The sequence below is a fragment of the Branchiostoma belcheri genome, unplaced genomic scaffold (genome assembly GCF_001625305.1).
Source record: "Branchiostoma belcheri isolate BF01 breed outbred unplaced genomic scaffold, Haploidv18h27 scaffold76, whole genome shotgun sequence".
NCBI lineage: Eukaryota > Metazoa > Chordata > Leptocardii > Amphioxiformes > Branchiostomatidae > Branchiostoma > Branchiostoma belcheri.
Genome location: NW_017804420.1, coordinates 671,226 through 695,588, shown reverse-complemented (window position 1 = coordinate 695,588; position 24,363 = coordinate 671,226). Strand labels below are relative to the sequence as shown.

The following is a 24,363-nucleotide window of genomic DNA, read 5'->3' as shown; positions in this document are numbered from 1 at the left end:
TTCTGAGGGTCTTTTAGGGGGGTCCTATATCTCCATAATGAAAAATAGCTGGAGGGTTTTACATATATGGCTAATCATAGTTCCATATACCTATCTCACATACAAAGTATGAGTCGATTTGGCCGACCCCCATCTTCCGACCCCTGCCTGGTTTTGCCTGGTTTTCTCGTGCAATGACTCTTAACATCATTACAAATGTAAACGTACCAAAATATTTGGGTGCACTAGTACTGGTGCACCCGCAGAAAAAAAATTGGGTGCACCGTGCACAGCTCCTAATTTGGGTGTACTAAGGTGCACATACACCCAGTATACAGAGCCCTCAGGTGTAGCACCTGGAACAGAGTTCAAGCTACAACATTGTACAGCAAAACATGGGAAATTGCCAAATCTAACTGTTATGTTGACTACAGTGAAGTACAACATAACTTTCTAAGACTGGTCCAAAAATTGGGCTCTTTCGTTCCAACATTTTCCTCAACAGACAGTGACAGAAATGGCACGTTTGTAGAATTCAAGCCGATAGCGTCGAAATTCGTGGAAAAGACTGGGCTAAGAAGCAGAAAATACCTTGAACAGAGCGATATTGTGATATAATGTTAGAATGTCATCTAAACCTCTCAAACTTGCTGCAAATATGCCGCGATAGTATGGGATCCACATACACAAAGAAAGACAAACTTTAAGATAAACTAGAAAGGGTACAGAATCAAGCTGCAAGATTCTGTATGAACCGTTCACTTCAGAACTATGAAAGAGGTGCTAGTGTCACGGAAAAATCAAAATCAAAACCTACAGTGGGTGTCACTGGAAGACAGAAGAAAGATGTCCAGACTATGCATGATGTACAAAATGACTAATAAACTGGTGGACAGCCCAATTAGTACCTAATACCAGCCCAAAAGAGGACAAGAAATAGCCACGCCTTCAAGTACCAGAGTTTTCAACCAAGGATTGAGGTGTTCAAGAATTCATTCTTTCCTAGATCTATCGCAGAGTGGAACTCACTGTCACCAAAATACAGTAGGGGTATTGTCATACATTTCTAGCTTTAAACAATTTGCCTATAAGAGTTGGCAGATTGGTAAGAGAGATGGGATATGTTGTTCCATCCCGCTACTAGTAAGTGCGTATCCACGTCAGTCACCACGTAGGAGCAGAAAACTGTTAGAAAGATTGTATGTACTACATGGCCACACTTTGGTCGTTTGGACACAGTACGGTCGGCTAAGTAGCTCGGCATCACACTGTACAGGGATGCGAGCTGGGACACACACATCAGTTAACAAGACCAAACACTAACATTAATGGCTCTCAGGCAAAACCTCAAGATTAGTTCAAGTTCCATCAAGGAAAAGGCGTACCTTTTTGTGCAACCTCTGCTTGAGTACACCAAGGACATTATACATAATGTATAATGTCCTTGAGTACACAGTGTCAGTTTTGGATCTGTATACACAAAAGGACATTGACAAACTGGAAAGTATCCAGAGAAGAGCTGCAAAATTTGTTTTAAATCACTATCACAACACATCCAGCACAAGCAAGTTATGATAGCAGAGCTAGGTTGGCAATCCTTGGCAGAATGCAGAAGATCGGCTCGACTGGGAATGTTGTCCAAGATCAGTCAAGGACTTACAAATGTAAGTACAGTGCCCTATCATAAAAAGCAAACTGGGCCCACCCCCACCAAGAAAACGGCACACACACGACTACCAGTTCTCACAGATCAAGACCAGAACACTGTTTAGAGAGTCTTCCTTCCTGCCAAGAACAATTAAGGATTGGAACACAGCAGAAGTGGACACAATAAACAACCTTGTGTCCAACGTCTCTAAACAGTAACAGTGCGGTACTTGGGCAAGGATCTTATATAAATGACCCGGCAAGGACATATGGACTACGATTATGGACTATGAATTTAGGACAATGATCTCTGACCAGTCATGCCAGAATAATCGTCCCTACGACTATGGGCATTATACGGAAGAGGAAGAAGAATAAAAGTTAGATGTTCAAGGGTTGAGTGTAACAAGTCGATCGGTGTAATGTAGCCAGCTGCCGCTGCACCAAGTGCCTGCGAAGCTGGTGTGTTTATATAATATAATACGCCAGAAGGCGGTTATACCGGCTATACAGATACAGAACTTTACAGTTAACGTTACATAGGATTACAACTTCTGACCTTAGGTAAGTTAGAAGCTTGATTATATAGAAGCTTGATTATATAATTGATTAGAAGCTTGATTATATTGATTAGAAGCTTGATTATATTGATTATTAAGACAGAATACACTCTATCAACAACTTGTTAACTTTCCCCCGCAAGATATTGCACAAGTCCTGACCACGTCAAGTTCATGACTTATTGAACCTATGACGCATTCTTCACTTTTTCTTGATTACACACCTGTCTGAGCAGCACCCAAACCCACGTATCAACATGGAAAGTTCAAACAATGTATTTTTGTGGGTAACAACTCTGTTACTGCCCCCCTCCCCACACCCATAGCGAACTTGGAACACCACAGTCTGTTTCTCCTCCTTCAAATTCGTCAACCTCTCCAATATCTTCGTCAAACTTACCTTGTCTCTGTAGTCCCAGGAATACCAATTTTAACGTGGACATGAATACAAATGACTAAAAAATGTGACGAAATCAACAACACCTTTTAGGGGTCCTCGACTTAGGGTCACATGTCTCGGGTGTTGCACGCACGGTTCAAAAGCGCCCCGCTGCGGTTTGATTACAAAGTACATTTAATGTAACGTTATGTGTAGAGTTAGGTATGTAACCGTTATATGTGTAGTGTTGACATATCAGAGATCGGGTTGCATATTATTCACGGTGGTAACTATGATAAAAACAGACCTGGATTTTGGCGCCCTTGTTTACAATCAAATCTACGTTATTAAATTTGATTATCTAGACACATCAAAACTTGTTTTGGAAACTTCAAGTGGATGAAGCACTTAAAAATTCAATAATTTAAAAATTATAATGGCAATAATCTTAACGAATATACTCTAGCTAATAAAGTTAAATTTGGAAGATATTTATGAATATAGAGCAAAACCTCTTCATTCCCCTGTTCCAAGGCGGTGCATTCGAATTCATTGGACCCACACAACAGCGCTCCTAGCGGTTGATTGACACAGTGCAACATAAAACCCAGTGAAACAGTTGCCGCAAGTTTTTTTTCGAAATTCTGTGTCTTTGCTTCAGTTTATTTCCAGAACATTTATCTACAGTAGTCCGGAGAGGATTTGAGACAATGTTAAGCATAACTTACCTCCCAAAGCGGACATGGGGCGTCTTCCTACGCTGAATTTTCCGGAGCGTTCTTTCCCCTGCCATGCACACCCGCCATCTTGGAACAACGTGCTTCACGCAGATGGAGGTGCCACCTGTTCAATTTGAGCAACATTTGAATTTAGTAATCAAGTTGTTATTGGATTACCAATAGGCCAATAGACAAGCACCATTCGTGCCAGCCGTGATTATCTCATTATTATCCTACCAATTTAGCTGTTATGAATATCATTTAAGCATGGATTAACGATTGAGATACCCTAGCAATATAAACATTAACTGCCCATAACTTACTTATCGAGAGAATAAAACACTATTAGCTAGATATACAAGGCACTTACTTCTCTTTGGTGATGATATATGGCCATGGATTCGTGTGTGGAATCCGCATGCGAGGAAAAAGTAGTGAAGACATGTTTCCCTAGCAGCTTTTTTAAATTTGCGGAGGCATTTTCCTGGAATTTTTTTAGCAAATCAGTCATGAAAGGAAATACGGGTTTTCATGATTTCCTACAGCATTTAGGTAGCTTAGGTAGAGATGTACACAATAAAATGCGGACTATGCCAATGAGGACACAGTTTACATGATCAATGAGGTTTTCACCTAAAATTTGAGAGTAAAACTAGCTGCCGGGCCATATTGTGAGGATGGCATTCAATCTATAGTTCTCAAATGTTATGTAGGAAAAGATGAAATTCGTAAAATTCTGATGCAGCGTCGACCAAACATCCAACGAAATCTGGAAAATAATGTGGGCTTCGCGCAAACACAGCAAGTTCTACCGTCGTACACCATTGAGTGTATTTGGTGTGTTCGTCCAAGTAGATGTGTGGTGTGTCGTCTCGTTTTACATTTACGCGAGTTTTAACCACCTTTTGAATATACATTTTGTAATTCCCATGAATACGTCGAAAACCACTAGGTTATGCGTTACCTCTCCAAGACATTTCGTTTTTGTTTGAATACAAGCATATACATACGGCAGAAACAGCATCCTACACACACCCCTAACCCCAACTTTTAGATGGTACGTCCCAACACGGGACTCTTCTTCACGTTTCGTCCCAGCTTTAGGACGGAGCAACCAATCAAAAAACTTGTTTGATTTGGCCGCCGGCGGAACGACCGACAGAACCAATCATAGCGCTTGTTTGAGGAGACCTTGGGCGGAACGACCGACAGGTTGAATGTGAAACCACCTGTTTGAAAAGACCGCCTCCGGGAACGACCGATAGGGCGCAACCGGAGAAGGATTTAAAGGGCTGTGGACCGAAGAATCGACAGAAGACAATCACGTACGGACCACAGAAGAACGGAAAGAAAGAGCCAGAAGGACCATGCCGAGCTACAAACTGACGTACTTTGACGGCCGGGGCCGTGCGGAGCTGTGCCGACCGGCTGCTGCTGGCGGCAGGCGGGATTGAGTACGAGGACAACCGGCTACCTCAGGAGGAGTGGCCCGGCTTTCAACCGAGTAAGATTTCTTTTTTTTTTTCTAAATTAACACTATAATTTTTACCTTCGACAGAAAGGTTATCTTTTTGCTGTGTCATGGTGCAGTGTGGGTCTGTATGTGTGTCAACAGCAGCATAACTCGAGAAGCTGTGAATAGATCTTAATGACATTTTTTGTAGATGAGTAGCGCTTTTGTTGTGGAAAGGAAGTCCAAATTCGAAAATGGTACAAGGCGTTTTTCTAAATATTTCATTTTCATTATTGTTGAATGTGATAAAGATGGAATGCGAACAAGCATCGTAGCCATTGCCAAGAAGGTTAAAAATATTTGCTTCAACTAAGTAAACATTCGTAACTTTGTTTTGAGATGAAGTATGTGCATTCCAGAAGAAGAAAGAGTTGTAGAACAGTTTAACATTTTTCATAAAAACCTTCTTTGTTTGTGTCTCAAAAAATACCACAGCAACTTCTATTGCAACTCGACGTCCATAATTTTAGAAGTCTAACAAGTTTAGATTCTAACAATAGTCGAAAGAATGACGAGGTCACAGTTTGAATGAGAGTTTCTAATCTAGTTCACAGCAAGAGGGGCGTTTATCCGCACGCAAGACTTACTAAACATAAAGACAAATACCGACCGGAATCCGAGTGGCTTTCAATGACAAGGCAGCTGTAAGCGGGTCTAAATTTATAATACATGCCCCGGGCCGTCCTGTCCCCACTAGAAAAATACATGCGTAGGGCATTTGGCCGAGAACCCACAGGTCCTGGGTTTAACATGCCACGACGCTCTGCCCTTGGGAAAGTCAGTTCACATGACCTTCCTTACTTCACTTAGGTGAAATTGAGTACCTAGCTACGGTTAGGGACGTCCCTTGGATAGGACGTCAAATGGAGGTCCCATATGTTTGGGGAGAGCCACACCCCACCACACCTTTTAAAAAAGAGTAGGCATGCCCAGGTGTGCGTCGTCACTGTGCGATGGTCCAAATTGTACGTATACAGTTCTTGATTCACAACAAATCATTCGGACGGAGGCCTGGCGAACCCCTGTCTTGTATAAGCATCAAAGACCCGAACAAGTCCGAACACGTTGTACCCTTGGGAAAGGTACTTTACACGAATTTCCTCATTTCACTCAGGTGAAAATGAGTACCTAGCTTTGGTTAGGGACGTCCCTCGGATAGGACGTTAAATGGAGGTCCCGTGTTTGGGAGAGCCACACCCCACGCACGTTAAAGAACCTATCGCACTTATCGAAAAGAGTAGGGGACCTTCCCGGTGTGAGTGGTTCAAACCTTACAGTCTTGTCTCGGGGTTGGCATCTTTGAAGAGGTGATAGTCACCTGTTATGTCAATCCTTCCACAAATGTGGTAAATCTTCATAAATAAAAGTTCCCCCTTGATAATAGCCCTGTGCTAGTTGGATAACCTTGACCGTATCTTCAGCCAAATGAATAATAGAAAATGATCATATTCCATGACCAAATAATAAAGAATATATGCGGCGTGCGTGTCAGACAGTGGCATAAGTTTCAATAAGTGAACCTGTCTAGCACTAGGTAGAAGTAAACGTGCTTATAAACATGCTGGGTGCTTAAAGATGAACTTTTATATTCCAGAAACGCCGTTCGGACAGCTGCCCATCATGGAAGTGGACGGAGCGATGCTGTGTCAGAGTAACAGTGTTGCAAGGTTCCTCGCCAGAGAGACAGGTTAGTAGGAAGAGATAGTTATAGTCTCTTGAAGTCTGTTGTACTTGATTTGAGGCATTCGAATAGATCATCATATCTAGATCAAGTTCCATGACTAAGTAAAATTCAGCTTCAATTTGCTTTGGACAAAATTTTGGCAAAACCATTGGTCAGGGGCTACATAATAATGTCTGCATGTTTCTTTTGGTCAATTTAAAACTGCTGATTCCTAACCGAGTTATCGCACCAAATAGAAAATGAACAATTTAAACCATTTTCACTGCCCAGGCTTGGCTGGAAAGACGTCCCTAGACCAGGCGAAGGTGGACATGATTATGGAGGGGGCGGTGCCTTTGTTCCAGAAGGCTGGAGATATCATGATGGGCGAGGGGGACGAGGCGAAAAAGGTAACGAAGCGACGATTAGCAGTTAACCAATGAGAGAATGGCAATCAGCGATTCAACCAATGGGAGTAGCTGCATAATTGCACTGCTACGTTTTTGACGTAGAAGTGGGCGGGGCTTTAAAATTGGTTTCTCAACCGATTTCTCATTGGTTGAACCGCTACAGTTTGACAGCACGGCTCTTCAAACAGATAGATAAACAACATTCCACACAAAAAATCTACAAATAACAATGCCTCCATCCCGTATGTTTATTCTTACAGGCGGAGAAGAAAAAGGATTTCGAGGAAAACTTCGCCCCGAAATTTTTCGCCGACATGGAAAAGCTCGCTGGCGAGAAGGGATATTTTGTCAGCGATCGGGTAAGTAAATTTAAAGAGGACATCAAACCAATATAATGACACTGAAATTCATACGATTCATACTGAGAATAATAAGAAGGGATAGGTATTATTTAATGAACAAAGACATTTAGATAAAATTATACTCTTCTGATGTTCAACCAAGTATCCATAGAAACTGGAAGTACTCATAGAAACTTTAAGTACTCATAGAAACTCGAAGTACTCATAGAAATTCGAAGTACTCATAGAAACTCGAAGTATACTCATAGAACCTCAAAGTACTCATAGAAACTCGAAGTACACACTGAAGAAAAAAATACTAATTGTACCTAGGCTATGGTCTTCCGTACCCTTTAGATAAAGCGTTTGCATGAAAAAGGCTTTGCTGTATTATTTCAGTTGACAGCAGCTGATATCGCCTTCTACGCTAACTATGAAGCTATCAAGGACTTCATGACCCTGCCCAGTTTTGAGAAGTTCCCTAGGCTGAAGAAAGTGGTCGAGAACGTCAAGGCCAACTCCAAGATCGCCAAGTGGATCCAAGAACGCCCAGAGACAATGTGGTAGTCAGGACGTCATATCTCTTTTACCTGTTCATTGTTACTGTCATCATACAGTATATACAAGCAGCGCACCCTGGCGGAGAGAATATATTACTGCAGTCCTAAAGACTACATGTATATATTCATTTGAAATACCCCTTGGTCGTTGGGCCAGTAAAATGAAATTAGATACTGAATGCACCATAGGAGTTAGCTGTCACTGCTTTCACGAAGTTTTGGGTTTAGGGTTTACTGCATACAACAGGCAATGACTGAATGTCAGTGGTGTTATTACTCAATAAACTTTGAAATAAACTTTGAAAAGGGAAATCTTTATCTGGTGTCCTTTACGTGTAAATAGATTTAGAAAATACTCCCCAGCTTCAAGAGTTTTAAAGGAATATTATTCATGCCTCTTAAAGATATCGATGGTTCAAATCTAACGTTACCTGGGAGTGTCTATCTGTGCTATAACTACTACCAGGATTTACTCCCAATTATACATTAGGCTATTATCACGGTTTATACTTCTTATAATATGTATAACGTTATATATATATAAAGTTATTGAAAAGGCTTTAACTTAGCTTCGAATTCTGTAGTCGTTTTACTGACTTCACCAAGATATTAAATACCTCAAGAAATGCGTGGAAGAAACAAGTTAACTGAATACATGTTACATGCGGTACATAATATAGATACACAGACAAACAGACACACTGAAAACACCTCCGTTTCATAGAGGTAACATATAAACAATCTCCAGTTGTCTAGTAGTTAACCCAATTTTTCTGACATAAATCCTGACAAAAAACTAGGCCAGATTAGAATAAAAGTAACGATTATCAAACGCTGGTATTACTGTTGCATTTATACAACTATCTACTCCCGCCATCTGCTTGGAAATTCAGCTAAAGACCAACGACCTTGAACGATGCCCTCGACTCGACCTGGAAGTGATGCTAAAGGTCACTTCCTGTTCACTTCCCGCCGAAGTAGTGGTAACATTACGCGACTGAATTTCGTGACAGTCAGCGTTACATTTTACGTAAGGATACATTTCCAAAGACAGTTACGATACTAGAAGTTGAACACAAAATGCCAGCCTACAAACTGACTTACTTCAACGGACGGGGCACTGCTGAGATAGTCCGGCTGGTGTTCGCGGCAGCCGGGATAGAGTACGAAGACGTCCGGATTGAGAAGCCCGAAGAGCAATGGCCCGAGTTCAAACCGAGTAAGTCACTAATCTCCAAGCAGATCTTTCGGTGGCAAGACAGTATCCATTGGCCAGAGGAGTGTCCATTAGCCATTTCGGTTGGGAAATGGATACAGGACGGCCAATGGATACAGGATGGCCAATAGATACGGTCTTTTGCCACCCAACCGAAAGATCTGCTTGGAGATTATAAGTCACACCCTCCGTGTAGCTGTACGGTACCTTACACACACTAGTATCTGTGATTTTTTTCTTTATCCGGAAAAAAATTGGAAGCCACTGTAATTGTTCTTGGCATGTATATAATATGCAGTTTCTGATGTTAGGAATCGCAGTTGCCTGCGAGTTCAAAAGAGTGGCGAAAGGGGCGTGGCATATGTAATGCAAACAAAAGGGGACGTGGTAACTTGAGCGATATTGTTGTTGTTCTTCAGACTTTGAAAGGTGGATTATATTTCTTTTTTTATTGTCAAGAAAAGTCACAGAGTTCATGCCTTTCGCTTCATTTTGATAAATGCGCCGTTTAGCGGGATTGAGAATATTGCAGCCAATTGAACGACCGACAGGGCGCTAGGGCGCAACCTTGTCCCAAAGTAAACACATACCACGCCCAGCACAGGTGAAATTAATGCCTTTGTATTCATCACGCCAATACCGTTGCTTTGTTTGTATTTTAGGTAGGATATCCTTTACTGTTGAGCCAAAACTTTGGTCTCTGAGGCACACAATATTAGCAAAGGACGAAAAACAAACAAATGAAATAGCCATGCCTTCAAATACCAGAGTTATCAACCAAGGATTGAGGTGTTCAAGAATTCATTCTTTCCTAGAACTATCGCAGAGTGGAACTCGCTGTCACCAAGTACAGTAGGGGCATTGTCATTAGATAGCTTTAAACAATGTCTAGAGTTAGAAGTTCAAGGGTTAGGTGTAACAAGTCGATCGGTGTAATGTAGCCAGCTGCCGCCGCGTCGCGTGCCTGCGAAGCTGGTGTGTTACGCCGAACGAAAGGCGGTTATACCGGCTATACAGATACAGAAACTGTGTATGTACAACTCTGAGAAGAACCATTAAAACAACTTTAAACCCAGTACATTCAGGGTATAGTTTAGACGTTCATGCTGTTTGATGTGTTTGTAGAGACTCCAATGGGCCAAGTTCCGATCCTGGAGGTGGACGGGACGATGTTGTGTCAGAGTAACAGCATCGCGCGTTACGTCGCCAAAGTAGCAGGTATGTGATCAGTGATTGCATAGGACAGTCGCAAATTGTTTTTCTGAATGACACATTTGTTTGCAATGGAGTAGCGTTGATTACTTTGTAATGAAATAACAGGTAAATTGACCTTTTGTATCATCCTAAGGCTATGTTGATTTAATTACATGGATGACATCCTCTGGGAACCCCAAAACTGATGCGAGCGTGCGAATAAAAAAAGTTTGGCCAAAAAAAAGTATGGTTTGGCGAATAATCTAGTCGTCAAATTCATTTCTTTACATTTTCGTCTTTTTTTCGTTTGATTTTGGTATTCTACGACATTGGTATAGTTTTCCAATGATTTTAACCTACGGTGTATATTTGATCATTTTGCAACTGTTTTGTACGATTTACAGTATGGTTGAAAACTTTTTTTTGGAAACGGCCGAAAATTCATGCGCGCGCGGATGCCATCCATATAATCAAATCAACATGACCTAATGTTACATATGCAGATTTAATGATTGATTGATTGATTGATTTTACTACCTATGTACCATGTAGGATTGGCCGGTAAGACGCCCCTGGACCAGGCTCGTGTGGACATGATTATGGACGGGATGGAAGACGTGGGGAAGAAGGGCAATGCCACACACTGGGAGAAAGACGAAGAAAAAAAAGTTACAACAAGCCCTTGTTTATAGCAATACGTTCGTCTTAGCCATGATTATGAAGGATGTTTAAGCTGTAATTTCCAATGCAAGATGTTTGACTTACCCAAAGTTTTGACTGTACAACTCCAGTCTTTATCAAGGAATTAACAATTCAACACTTCTGTGAAAACCAGGGGGGGGGGCAGACTTTTGGTAACCTATGACCAGCACGTCGGCAGAACGCACTGCACCTGCGCGAAACCCGTAATGTATTGTACAAAGCACTTCGACAGAACTTCTCATAGAAGGTCGTACGCGCGCATATAAGGTTAACATCCCGTCTGTAGTTTCCAAACGTTATGTAGGAAAAGATATCCTTAGCAACAGGCAAAATTCTGATGCAACATTGACCCAAAATCCACCGAAAATAATGAAAATACAGGGTTCTGCGCAGGCGCAGTACGTTCTGCCGATGTGCTCCTATGACCCACTACTCAACGAGTCACGTGTGTCATCTGCATAAAGTGACGTCACAGAAGTGGTAGATTACTTATTCCTTGACAAGGACCGGAGTTGCACAGTCGAAAATTTGAGTAAGTAAAATTTTCTGGTGAAATTACAGTTTGAACTTGCTTCGTGATAGCATTTTATCACTTTAATTGTATATTCGCCATAAGACCTCACACATGTACAAACATATGAAACTAGAAAGGTAACATTTCCAAAGCAAATGCATAATGTTTACCTTTGCATATGGTCTGCTCTGTTAATTCTTATTCAAACACATTCATATATATGGTCAGACAGGAGCCTAAATCCTTCCTGCTATAAAATTGCAACATGATGTAACCCAACACCGGTGACCATGGTAACAGAGGTCTGGTTCAGGTCATTGACCTTGTTTGTTTGGAGAAAAAGAAGAGGAAGAAGAAACAGGGCAAAACAATATCTTTTCCTTCTGCGATCATGGTAAACATATTTAAATACGGGTTAGCTTAAACCAATTATATTTGTTTGTTTTGTCACGAAATACTTTATAAGATCGATCATTGTTTTCATGCACGTACTCTGTTTTTATTCTTTTTCAATACTTTTCCGCAACATACATGTATGTTGTAACAGGCTGAAAAGAAGAAAGAATACGAGGAGACGTTCCTACCCCAGTTCTATACCTGCTTGAACAAGCTGGTCGGTGACAGCGGGCACTTCGTTGGTAATGAGGTACAAACATTGCTTAAATCGGCAGACAATCATACCGAACTATGCCGTATTTGAAATACTTTTTATTAATATAAGGCCACAGCAAGTGATTTTTATGGATGACATCAGCGCGCGCATTAGTTTCGCCTGGTTTTGAAAAAAAAAATTGTTGCCCTCTGACAGTCAACATGCCGAAAATGGGCAAAGGTGCCTATTGCCATGCCGGAAGGTGGATGGCAGATAACTATGAAGAGAGGAGACAAGAACACTCTGATTTAATGTTTTGTCTTTTATTTTGATGCAGTGATATGGGATGGTGGCTGTGATGTTCCCACTGAATCAAAATCATTTGTACAATAATTGAGTCAAAATTTTAAAAATGTAAGAATTTTGTTTTTATTGGCCCGCCTTGTTTGTTTGTTTTTTTCCCTGTGGCATTAGATCTGGAGTCTGCTACGGATGTCATCTGTGCATGCGCAGTCTTACCTAGTACCTATCATGAAAGTTCATCTGTGTTGGTAGTTATATATATACATGTTTAAAGATAAAACTTTTGGTCCAACACAAAAAAATTCTCTCACCTACAGCTTTCGACCAGTCACTATGGTCTTCCTCAGTAGACTGACCCAGTGAAGCTTGTCTCGTGGCTTACCTAGTACCTGTTAACCTTCTTACATGTATTTCTTATATGTTTTTCAGCTGACGTTGGCTGATATTACCTTCTTCAACACGACGGATTTAGTGGGACGCTACTTCAAACTGCCGAGTATGGACCAGTTTTCCGGACTGAAGAAGGTCATGGATCACGTGACCTCCAACCCTGGGATAGCCAAGTGGCTGAAGGAACGGCCAGAGACGCCGTTTTAAATTCGCACCACAGCAAGAAATTACTATCACCATTTCTTCTTTCCTATAAGTACAAGTTTAGCACCTTAATAGTTGGGGCGGTGCTGGATCGTTCTTAATTACTAGGACATACCGAGTTGATTTTCAATCAATCATTCCAATGGTTAACATTGTACAAAAAAAGAAAGTTAACAGTTAATACATGTATATTGATGATAGATTATGTAATGAATGTATTGATACATTATGCAATGCTAATAATGGTTAAGAATGTTTCTTAGCATTATTTGGTATGTTTATTACTGTGTTTAAAACATCAGCAAAATAATCGTGTTAATTGCAGTTGTTCAAGTTTAATACATGTACCATGTAATTAAATACATACATATGGTTCAAGTTGATACCCCCGAATTAAATACATAACACAAAATGCCTTTATTACAATCTCCTTGGGTGACTTTATTGTAAACCATACTGAGACATGACAAAACTCACAAAATACAAGTGTCAAACAAAGGAAAACAACAGTAACAACGTTAACTCCACATCTACAAATTGGACAATACACAAAACACAGCATTGCAAGTAGTCACGATGGCAAGTTTTTCGTGAAAGGTTTTATCTATGAAGTAAGTCGATGTTATAAGTCTGACCCGAGTTTACATGACAAAGATAACTTGTAGCCACGTTCCGATCGTAATGTGCTAGCATGTGATTTTAAAGGCAAGGCAAAATTGACCGAATCAAATGTCTGTCTTGTGCGTCGTTTTCTATAGATAAACAGTAGGAAGAACATCAGATCACAACAAGTTCAAAAGTTCACAATCGTTACACAAAGATAACGCATTCTTAACGCACACATTCAAGTACGCTTAAAGATTACGTTTCTTTACTTAGGTATACCTTTACGCATACTTTCAGGTTTGCTTAAATGTAGGATTTCGTGCAGTGAATACCTTACGTGGTATCTACATTGACATATGAGCTAGGTAGGAGATTGCGCCAGTGGTCAAAGATGATGGTCAGTAGGTGGTCACTGGGCGCTCCTTCAGCCAATTGGCGATACCAGGGTTGGTCTTGACATTGTCGGCCACCTTCTTGAGGTTGGGATACTTGTCCAGACTGGGCAGGGCGATCGTCAGGGACCCCACGGACTCATAGTTGACGTAGAGGGCGATGTCAGCCGCTGTCAACTGGTACAAAACAACAAACGTTTTTGTGTTTAAAGGTATAGCTTTTGTTCCAACAGTAACACAAAAGGTTAATGTTTTCACCTAGAGCTTTCGACCAGTCACTCTGGTCTTCCTCAGTAGACTGACCCAGTGAGGCTTGTCACATGACTTTTCTAAAGGGTGACGTCAACACTGGGTCAAAGGTGTTGTTTATTAAGATTTACCACATTCGCAGAATGACTGACATAACAAGTGACTGATATTTGTGATTTCAGTCACAAATATCAAATATTGCCAAGTTGAAAGTCTGTCTACGTTGCTACTCAGCAACTAAGCATTAAAAGCTATCGTTCAATGGGTAACCGTAATATATGTAATATGTTATATCCTGTCATACAATTTTCAATATAAAGGGATTGACTGGAATACATATAGAATATAATGGAATATAATGGAATATAATGGAATAGAATAGAATAGAATAGGATAGAATAGAATAGAATAGAATAGAATAGAATATAGCAAAATAGAATAGAAGAGGCACACGTACCTGATCGCCGACAAAATACCCCTTGCCGCTCGCCAGTTTGTTCAGGTACTCCAACAACTCTGGGGCTTCCTTTTCCTCGAGCTTCTTCTTCCTCACCGCCTGTGGAAACAAACATGTCAGTCATTTAGAAAATTAACATTTTCATTCAGCAGATAATGTTGAAGTTTACGTGGTTTTGCCTAACTACTGCTCTATGTATTTCTACTCAAAGTGAAACACCCCCTACATGTATATAGTGGCCAGTCCTTCCAACACTGTCTTGCTACATAAATGTAATCCAATGCAACACCACGTAGTGTCTGCTGCAGCAGCGGTTACCATGGTGACAGACGTCTGGTAATGTTCATTAACCACATTTGTTTGGAGAAGAGGAAAAAGAAATAGAGCAAAAGCAATGTTTTCCTTTTGTGAAGGTAACGTTAAGCATATAAAAACATTAACCTGTGTCAGCATTTGTAAAGCTTGATTTGGACTGTTACCTTTTCTGCTTCGGGTAGGATGAAGATTTGTGCGGCCTTGTCAAACAGGGACCTCGCCCCCTCCATGATCATGTCCACCTTGGCCTGCTCCAGCGAACTCTTTCCCGCCAGCCCTGGAACAGTTATGTTGTTTATTAAAGGCACCCAAAGCGATTTCAGCGGAGTAAAACCGAAGTTTTAAAGTCATATTTATGTTTAACGAAGGAAAACATATTGTTTTTGCTCAGTTTCTTCCTCTTCTTCTTCTTCTTCTTCTTCTTCAAACAGTAACCTCTGACCTGACCAATGACATAATTTGCTGACGTCTGTCACCATGGTGACTGGTGTTGGGTTACATAATGTTGCAATTTCATGGTCTACTCTGCTCCTGTCACCATATACTAGTAGTACATGTATGTGAATGTGTTTGAGTAAGAATTAATTTTCAATGTTTTAAGTTGCAACCTATCCCATAGCATACTGATATCTGAGGCAAAAATGCGATGTCACTGACGGAAATTCGTATCCTAGGTTGGTTCTAGCTATTTATTGGCCGTAGCAAAGAAATTCCTCACGTAGCTTGTTTTGGGGCTATTTCAAACTCTTCAAGTATGTCAATCATGACGAAAAACTATCTGGATTTCAACACAGCAAAGAAATGTCAGCGTGGACAGCTGAAAATCCATGCAGTCAAACGTCCTTGTGTTTGGTTGCAGTTTAGCTCAGTTTGTTATGTTAAGGTCACACCGACTTAATTTTATGAATGACATCCGCGCGCGCATTGATTTTGCCTGTTCTAAACACACAAAAAAAAAGAAAAAAGATCACGTTCTCCGAGGCTCTGGCCTGGCTCTAGGCCTGGGTAGTCCATGGTAGTTAGCAACAATACGGAGCCGGGCACCCAGGCTACCGAAGCTCTACGACTCACGAACTCAATACATACGTACAGTACCGATTCATAAATTCCGCAAAAAGTCGGCATGTGCCGCGCTTGTTGTATACGTGGCTAAGTACTGCCTGTGGTTTAGTAGCATCTTTATTTTTGGCCGGAATTTTTTTATTCGCCCGCGCGCACTAGTTTGGGGGTCTTCAGAGGATGTCATCCATAACATTAAGGCGGTGTGGCCTAACCACCAACACAGATTAGCGTTCATGCTAACTTCATGCACATGCCGTACCTGCTTCTCTGGCGATGTACCGAGCGATGCTGTTACTCTGACAGATTGTCGTTCCGTCAACTTCCAGCAGGGGGAGCTCTCCCATCGGGGTTGCTGGAAAAGAAAAGTTCCTTCTTTATTCCCCATATCGTAGACAAATAATTGTACAATAACTAGATAGTCTATATTAGCCAGCAAATGTACCTAATCCTACCTTTAAGCATATCTTAAAGCATGCTTCAAGTGAAGAAAAGAAACCTTAACGCATATATATATACTTTTAAAGCTTAAACAATAGGTAAATATTTAGATTTAGATAATATACATTGCACGAAATCCTACCTCTAAGCGTACCTTCAGGTATGCGTAAATGTATAAGCGAGCTCTTTACGCATACTTTAATGTGTGTAAAGAAAAAATTTTGTGTAGTTGATTACTAGTAATTGATATCCCAAAGTACCCCAACCAAAATGCACGATGCACTTGCAAAAATAGTGGGAATTAACTTTACCAGAAATAAAAGCAAAGCTTTACAACCATCAGTGTTTAGATTATCGAGTAATATTGCTAGCGTGTTATTTCAAAATTCATCTTGCATTATATCCAAGTAGAAATATATTTTTACTTACTTGGTTTCATCCCCGACCACTTGCTCTCATGCAGGCGGACGTCCTCGTACTTTATCCCGCCGGCCGCCAGGATCACCCGGTTGACCTCGCCGAGCCCGCGCCCGTCGAAGTAGGTATACTTGATGCTAGGCATGGTGCTGTACCGAGATCTGGGCTCCTCACACTATTAAGCTCGCAGTGGTGCGATATGCTGGTAGAGGCGCCCATGCCTCTATTTAAACACGTTTTCCGGCCCGCCCTCGCGGTCGTTTCAGTATGCCTGTATTTAGACATGTTATTAAAATCCGGACGTCCTGTCGGTCGTTCTAGCGGTCGTTCTAGCTCATCGGAAATCTCCTAACATTTTGTTCCGGAAAGAATCAGTTATAAAGACTGGGCTAAAGATGGGCGTTGCGGATGTCATTCCGCCATTATTCATCCGTAATAAGTGCTCATCTTTGTGTAGTTGCATTGTAGCAAGTACTGTTTACCTGGATGCCAAGGGAAGAAGCACTACATTAGACTGATTAGTGATTAGTATAGGCCGATGTTCCCCTGCGAAGTCGGAGCACCTAGGGATGCAGAGAGTCCCCACACTCGGAGAGTGTGCCTCATCGTGGTGCAGGGGTGAACTCAGGGTAACGCAGCCAGCTATCCCTGAGGCCAATAGGTGCACGTGAAGCCCCTGGGCCAATCACCCACAGGCGGATTTCTAATGATTACGAAAACTTCAGTGAAAAGGTCTCAACCTGTCAGCGGATCAGCTCGCGGGACGAGGCGTGTTTATAGACCTAACGACACTTCTGGAGGAGGACAGCCCATGACGTCTAACCGACCGAAGCTTCTGTCCCCCAAATACCGCACTAACATAGCTACATGGAACGTTAGAACCCTTTACCAGGCAGGTAGAATTCATCAAGTAGTAGCAGAAATGAAGAGGTTGAACATAGAACTGATTGGATTAAGCGAAACGCGATGGCTGGGAAGTGGTAAGACGAGGTTACAGAGCGGAGAAACTATAATTTATTCTGGTTTCCCAGAGGAGCATCCGACGCATGCAAGGGGAGTAGGGATTCTCATGTCCAAGAAGTGCGCACAGAGTCTGAAAGAATGGGAACCCATATCTGAGAGAATCATCATGGCAAGATTCACTTCGCGTTGTCAAGACACAACTGTCATACAGGCTTACGCACCTACTAATGAAGCAAGTGACGAGGAGAAAGAGAGTTTTTACGATCAGCTTCAAGCCACTATGGCCAAGCGTAAAAAGAGGGACATCACTATTCTCATGGGCGATATGAATGCCAAAGTAGGAGCTGCAGCAAGTGGGAACGAGAGGGTGATGGGACAACATGGAGTCGGAACGAGGAACCAAAATGGAGAGCTTTTTGTAGATTTTTGCTCCTTAAATGACCTGGTAATAGGCGGCACTCTGTTCCCCCACAAGAAGAGCCACAAAGTGACCTGGCGTTCTCCCGACGGAACGGTCGAAAATCAGATAGACCATATTGCAGTTTCTCGGAGGTGGCGTGGAACTTTTCAGGACTGTAGAATTAAGAGGAGCGCAGATGTTGGATCGGATCACCATCTACTCCTGGCTACTTGTAGGATTCGGCTGGCAGCCTGTAGGAAGAAGGTACAGAAATCGATCAAATACAACGTAGAGAGGCTGAAGAACCCGGAAACTAAACAAGAGTTCAGGCTCACCTTAGCTAACCGCTTCGATGCTCTACGGTATGACTCAGATGACGAGGAAGAAAACGAGGATGACATCGAAGCAGAATGGTCGACCATAAAAGAAGTCTTCACAAGTACATGTGAAGAGGTCCTGGGAAAGATCAAGAGGGAGAAGAAGGAATGGATGACCCAAGAGACTTGGGATATGGTAGAAGAGAGGCGCATCTTAAAAGTAGACATCGACAACAGTAGGACCAGGAACCAAAAGCTATTGCCATGAAGGCCTATAATGCAGCAGATAAACGGGTGAAAAGAAGCTGTAGAAAGGACAAAAGGAGATGGTTCTCAGACATTGCTGCGGAGGCGGAAGTAGCGGCTTCAAAACAGGATATGAAGACCCTTTACAAAATCACAAAAACTCTGAGTGGCAAACGGAGACAGGTTAACAAACCGGTACAAGATAAAGAGGGTAAGTTACTTGCAACAAAGGAAGAACAACTGGAGCGCTGGAAGGAACATTTCACAGAGATCCTTAATCGCACACCCCCGTTAGATCCACCTGAAGTAGAGCCCCCTGAGGGAATGCTGGACATACGTACTGGACCACCCACCAAAGTAGAGATCAGGAAAGCCATCTCAGCACTTAAGAGCGGGAAAGCTGCGGGACCTGACGGTATTCCTCCAGAAGCTTGGAAAGAGGCAGGCGAGCTGTCGGTTGAAGCACTACAACCCCTCCTCACCAGTATATGGCTGAAAGAGAAGATCCCCCTAGACTGGAAGAAAGGAGTCATCATCAAATTACCCAAAAAGGGAGATCTGACCCAGTGCAAGAACTGGCGCGGTATAATGCTTCTTTCAATTGCTAGCAAAGTGCTCTGCAGGATAATCCTTAATCGGACAGCAAATGCAATGGAAACGAAGCTCAGAGATAACCAAGCAGGCTTCCGGCCCAACAGATCATGTAGCGACCAGATTGCTACCTTAAGGATTATAGTAGAACAGTCGGTGGAATTCAATTCGCAGTTGTATGCCGTCTTTGTAGACTATGAGAAGGCGTTTGATTCGGTCGACAGGAACACCTTATGGAACATCCTCTCTCATTACGGAATTCCTCCCAAGATCATCAACATGATCAAAGTCTTCTACTCAGACTTCCAAGCCCACGGTGTCTCATGAAGGTGACCTGACGGAACCCTTTAACCATGACAACAGGAGTAAGGCAGGGGTGCCTCTTAAGCCCCCTGCTGTTCATCACTGCACTGGATTGGATTATGAGAGAAACCGCAGAGGGGGGAAGAACCGGGATACAATGGACGCTGTTGAATATGTTAGATGACCTAGATTTTGCAGACGATCTTGCCCTCTTGAGCTACAGTATCGGACAAATGAGAGGGAAGATGAAGAAGCTGGAGGACAATTCAGGCCGAGTGGGACTGGTAGTAAATGCCACCAAGACGAAGGAGATGCGCGTTAAAACAGTAGGGAACGCGAAACCAGTGAGCTGCAGAGGGGTAGAGTTGGAAATAGTGAAAGACTTCACCTACCTAGGAAGCGTCATCAGTAGCAGTGGTGGTGCTGAAATGGACATCGAGGCCCGCACAGGAAAAGCTAAGGCAGCGTTCGCTCAGCTAAAACCAGTCTGGAAGGCTAGGAACATCTCTCTTAAAACTAAACTGCGAATCTTCGAGTCAAACGTGAAGTCCATCCTGTTGTATGGCTGTGAGACGTGGGGCCTGACACAAGCAAACATCAAGAAACTCCAGACGTTCATCAACGCGAGACTCCGCTACATACTCGGGATCTGGTGGCCCAGGAAGGTCAGTAACCAAGACCTTCTGGAGATAGCAGGCCAAGAGCGAATGGAGATGACCATCAGAAGGCGTAAATTGAGATGGATTGGTCATACACTAAGGAAACCCCCAGAATCCATCACTAGAACTGCCCTTGACTGGAACCCCCAAGGGACAAGGAAGAGGGGTAGACCACGGTTGTCCTGGAAGAGAGGTGTCAGGAAGGACCTAACAGCAGCCAACACCTCGTGGCACGAGGTTAAGACGATCGCAAGGGACCGAGGGAGGTGGAGAGCGTTCACTGAAGCCCTGTGCTCTAGGACGGGCGAAGAGGATTAAGTCAAGTAAGTCATAGGCCGATGTTGTTGCGGGGCATTTTATGAGCAAGATTTTTTGCACGTTGCATTTTTAAAGACGGATAAATTAGCATGTACGAGAGTTGCCTGGACCCACTACCAAATTAGTATTCTTAGTAGTTTTTAATATTATTACAATTGTATATAATGAATGATATTTTATGGTAGTGTATTGTATTGCATTTTTATGACTATTGTATGTTATTGTAGGAATTTGTATTTCATGTCATCAAATGTTCGACATTGTAATTTGTATTGTACTGTAATCTGTATTTATATTGTTGTGGTTGGGAGGACAACTTGTAAAGGTGTCAACACACCTGTTTTGTCCTCCCTTCCACTTGTATGTTTGTACTTGTGGTGAATTCTAATAAACAAATAAACAAATATTAATGCCCTCGCCCCCCTCCCCAAGACTGTATTCAAAAAAGCCTGAAGTAAAGCCGAGTTACCTTGTTACGTTCTGTCAGTCCTTCTTTCGTTCCGACGTTTTCAAATCGCCTTCCAGAGATTACATTCTAGAAAGAGAGCTGCAGACAAAAGTACTAGAACCTTCTCTGCCCAGCCCTTCTAGCTCAATAGTACTGTTCTGTGGGTAGCTCTGCTTCCTCCATAATGTCCTAGCGGTCGTTTAAAGGCCCTCAATTCAAATTGGTGTCCAGGTGTGTAAGTAGGTTAACAATAAGACCGACAGTTCCTTCTCATGAATATTGTATTGCACTGAGTAGCTAGTATACTTGATTGTAAAAGCAATTAGCCTCCGGGCATGATTTTGCAAATAAAGTTTCCTATAAACAGAGCTCATTGAGTGTGTTTTTCGGCTGTATGATTCTATCGGTCGTTTTGCTTGAATCTCCTCTAATCTGTTTTTTCGGGTTTAGCCTATCGGTCGTTCTTCAGGATATATCCTTTAATCTTGTTTTCGTTTACTTGGATGCGTTCGGTCGGGCGTTTGTCCTATCGGTCGTTCCGGTTCGTTGGGCTGTTCCATTCGATTGGAGGGGTGGGCACTGACTGAACTGTAAAATGGGGTTACACATTTTTAGGCGTTTTTTAAAGACATTCATTCAATGTATTCTTTGTCTGTCTTACAATATTCAATTTATCTAGAGTGGCTAGGTACAAGTTCTTAAGGCATACAAGACGTTTTGTCCTTCGGAAAGGTTCTTTAGACGACTTTCCTCACTTCACTCCGGTGTAAAATGGGTACTTCGGTTTGGGGAGGTAAAAGGTGGTGGAAAGAGAGGGATGGGCTCCACCTTTATTTTTAAACCATGGTATAGACACTGTGGACTACGTATTAACAAAACACTGCCCCTACGACCTGTATTGATTTAGATTTTGTATGATTGAAGCTGTAGGGCCAAATCTGTTCAAAACGCACAACTTACGTCTACAAGAAACCCCCTTCCCTAATTTCACAAAGAAAGAGACACGTGAGATATAGAGAAATGTTAGACATCTTTATTCCACAGCACTCACGTTAAGTTTTGATAGACATCAAAAGCCAATGTACACAGCCATTTAATTTTCTGAATGTAGAACGAACAGTTGTTCAGGCACAAAGTATCACAATATCACTATATATCATAGTTTATGCGTCATTCAATCCGACATGTTCCTGAAAGAAAATGCAGAATCAAATAGCAAAGTCATTTATTCCCAACCACTTGTTTAACAATAGCAGACGTTTCGATGACTGGTTCACAGTGCACTGAAGCTAGGTGTTTCTGGTTCACTGTGCACTGAAGCTAGGTGTTTCTGGTTCACTGTGCACTGAAGCTAGGTGTTACTGGTTCACTGTGCACTGAAGCTAGGTGTTACTGGTTCACTGTGCACTGAAGCTAGGTGTTACTGGTTCACTGTGCACTGAAGCTAGGTGTTACTGGTTCGCAGTGTACTGAATCGAAGCTAGGTGTTACTGGTTCACTGTGCACTGAAGCTAGGTGTTACTGGTTCACTGTGCACTGAAGCTAGGTGTTACTGGTTCACTGTGCACTGAAGCTAGGTGTTACTGGTTCACTGTGCAGTGAAGCTAGGTGTTACTGGTTCACTGTGCACTGAAGCTAGTGTTACTGGTTCACTGTGTGCTGAATCGAAGCTAGGTGTTACTGTTAACACTACTCCAAAACCGAAAAGTAACTGTGACATACATACATATCGTTACGAAATAGTGAGATATGCTGTAGAAATATCAAGTGTATATTTCAATGAATGAAAACTTTTATGGTACATTTTTGCTCCACTAAAGTACAGTACATATGTTTTCAATGATACATAACATATAACAACTGAATCTTGGTGGAGAACCAATCGTGAAAAGGGTATTACTACTAAGTAATTTAGGGTAAATCAGTTACACCACTTTCTTATCTGAACACAATGCTGCAGATATATATAGAATTCAGCATTGTAGATATACGTGCGTATAAACACACACACACACACACACACACACACACAGTCACACACACACATGTACATACACACACACACACACACACACACACACATACATACATAAATACATACATATACACGCACGTACAGAAAGATACATAAATATCGTTAACAGCAAGATAAACATTAAAACCATGAACGAAAACTAGAATCTATATTATATAGTTCAAGTTAAACATGAAAACCTTGAACAAAGACAAGAATCTATATTACTAGTATGCAATTCATTAGTAAATAGACCTATACACCTTCAGAATCAGCTCTTCTCCATCTCATATAGGCACGTCTACAATTTTAGCTCCACATGCAGCGGTTCTAAGTCCTCAATGTATACACAGCGAGTTGGAGGTCATAGATCGCATATACACCTCCTTTACCGAAATATCTTTACTGTTTTACTAGAATCCAAAAAATAACGACTGAGAGCAACAGTGAGAATGTAGACCAAAGATTGGCCTCTTGTTTCTTAATACTGATACCCTGGAAAACAAGCTAACACCTGCTCAAAGATTACCATGATTGCCTTTCTGTACTGTCCTGCAAAAACGCGCCTGGAGTATTTTTTAAAAAGTTTTCTTCTTTGTTTTTTTAAGAAATTGGTGCTACGTAAAACCACACTTTCATACTTACCCTGCTCATCCTAAAGTTGATCTCTAAGACCAAACGACGGATTTTTCTTTTCTAACATTTTTATCTTTCAGTACGATCTATTTAAAAATCTATTGTTTTCTTGGCTACTCGAAATTTTAACAGGATTGAGCTATTTACAGTATATATTCTTACACACTCTCGACTTTAATTCGTGGTAAATCCAGCAATAATTTGTAATAGTGGGGTAATATATTGCATTGTCTTTTACATGTTGGCTTTTCCTAGTCTAGAAAAATTTGATAAATGTACTCTGCTTTTGTTTCAAAGATCAACAATAGAATCATTGTTGTTGTTTTTTCATCTGGCTTAATGTTTGTCTATTTATTGTCTTCGAGTTTTCTATTGGTGATCATATCACATTAATTTATAATGTCTAAATACAGAAGATATGTACGGACTGAAATAGGACTTAAATGTGAAAGAAAGATACGTTTCGGTGTCAAAGGCTGATACACTACACAAATGTAATTCTTTACGCACACAATAAGACACGCGTACAGATTCCTTTACGCGTGCTTTAAGGTATGCTTAAAGGTAGGATTTCGTACGGCGATTTTTGTCCACATTTACTAGTGATAATAACATTAAAGTGATTGTCAATAGTTTGGAAAAGGAA

At 41.6% G+C, this 24,363-nt stretch overlaps 2 protein-coding genes and 1 pseudogene across 2 annotated transcripts; 2 read left to right on the top strand and 1 right to left on the bottom strand.

Annotated features, from left to right (window-relative positions):
* Nucleotides 1-4,602: 4,602 nt before the first annotated feature.
* LOC109485453 lies at nucleotides 4,603-8,077 on the top strand (annotated as a pseudogene).
* A 632-nt stretch (nucleotides 8,078-8,709) lies between these two features.
* LOC109485454 (hematopoietic prostaglandin D synthase-like) lies at nucleotides 8,710-12,980 on the top strand. Its single transcript, XM_019789058.1, has 5 exons — nucleotides 8,710-8,990; nucleotides 10,113-10,205; nucleotides 10,734-10,849; nucleotides 11,945-12,043; nucleotides 12,722-12,980. Exons 1-5 carry the CDS (start codon nucleotides 8,852-8,854, stop codon nucleotides 12,887-12,889), a joined length of 615 nt encoding a protein of 204 aa, XP_019644617.1. The 5' UTR covers nucleotides 8,710-8,851; the 3' UTR covers nucleotides 12,890-12,980.
* Nucleotides 12,981-13,104: 124 nt separating this feature from the next.
* Nucleotides 13,105-17,064, bottom strand: LOC109485537 (hematopoietic prostaglandin D synthase-like). The gene is made up of 5 exons (XM_019789228.1): nucleotides 16,835-17,064; nucleotides 16,227-16,319; nucleotides 15,070-15,182; nucleotides 14,591-14,689; nucleotides 13,105-14,061 (listed from the first exon to the last, which is right to left on the bottom strand). The coding sequence occupies exons 1-5, from the start codon at nucleotides 16,965-16,967 to the stop codon at nucleotides 13,891-13,893; spliced, it is 609 nt and encodes a 202-aa protein (XP_019644787.1). The 5' UTR covers nucleotides 16,968-17,064; the 3' UTR covers nucleotides 13,105-13,890.
* Between the last annotated feature and the right edge of the window lie 7,299 nt (nucleotides 17,065-24,363).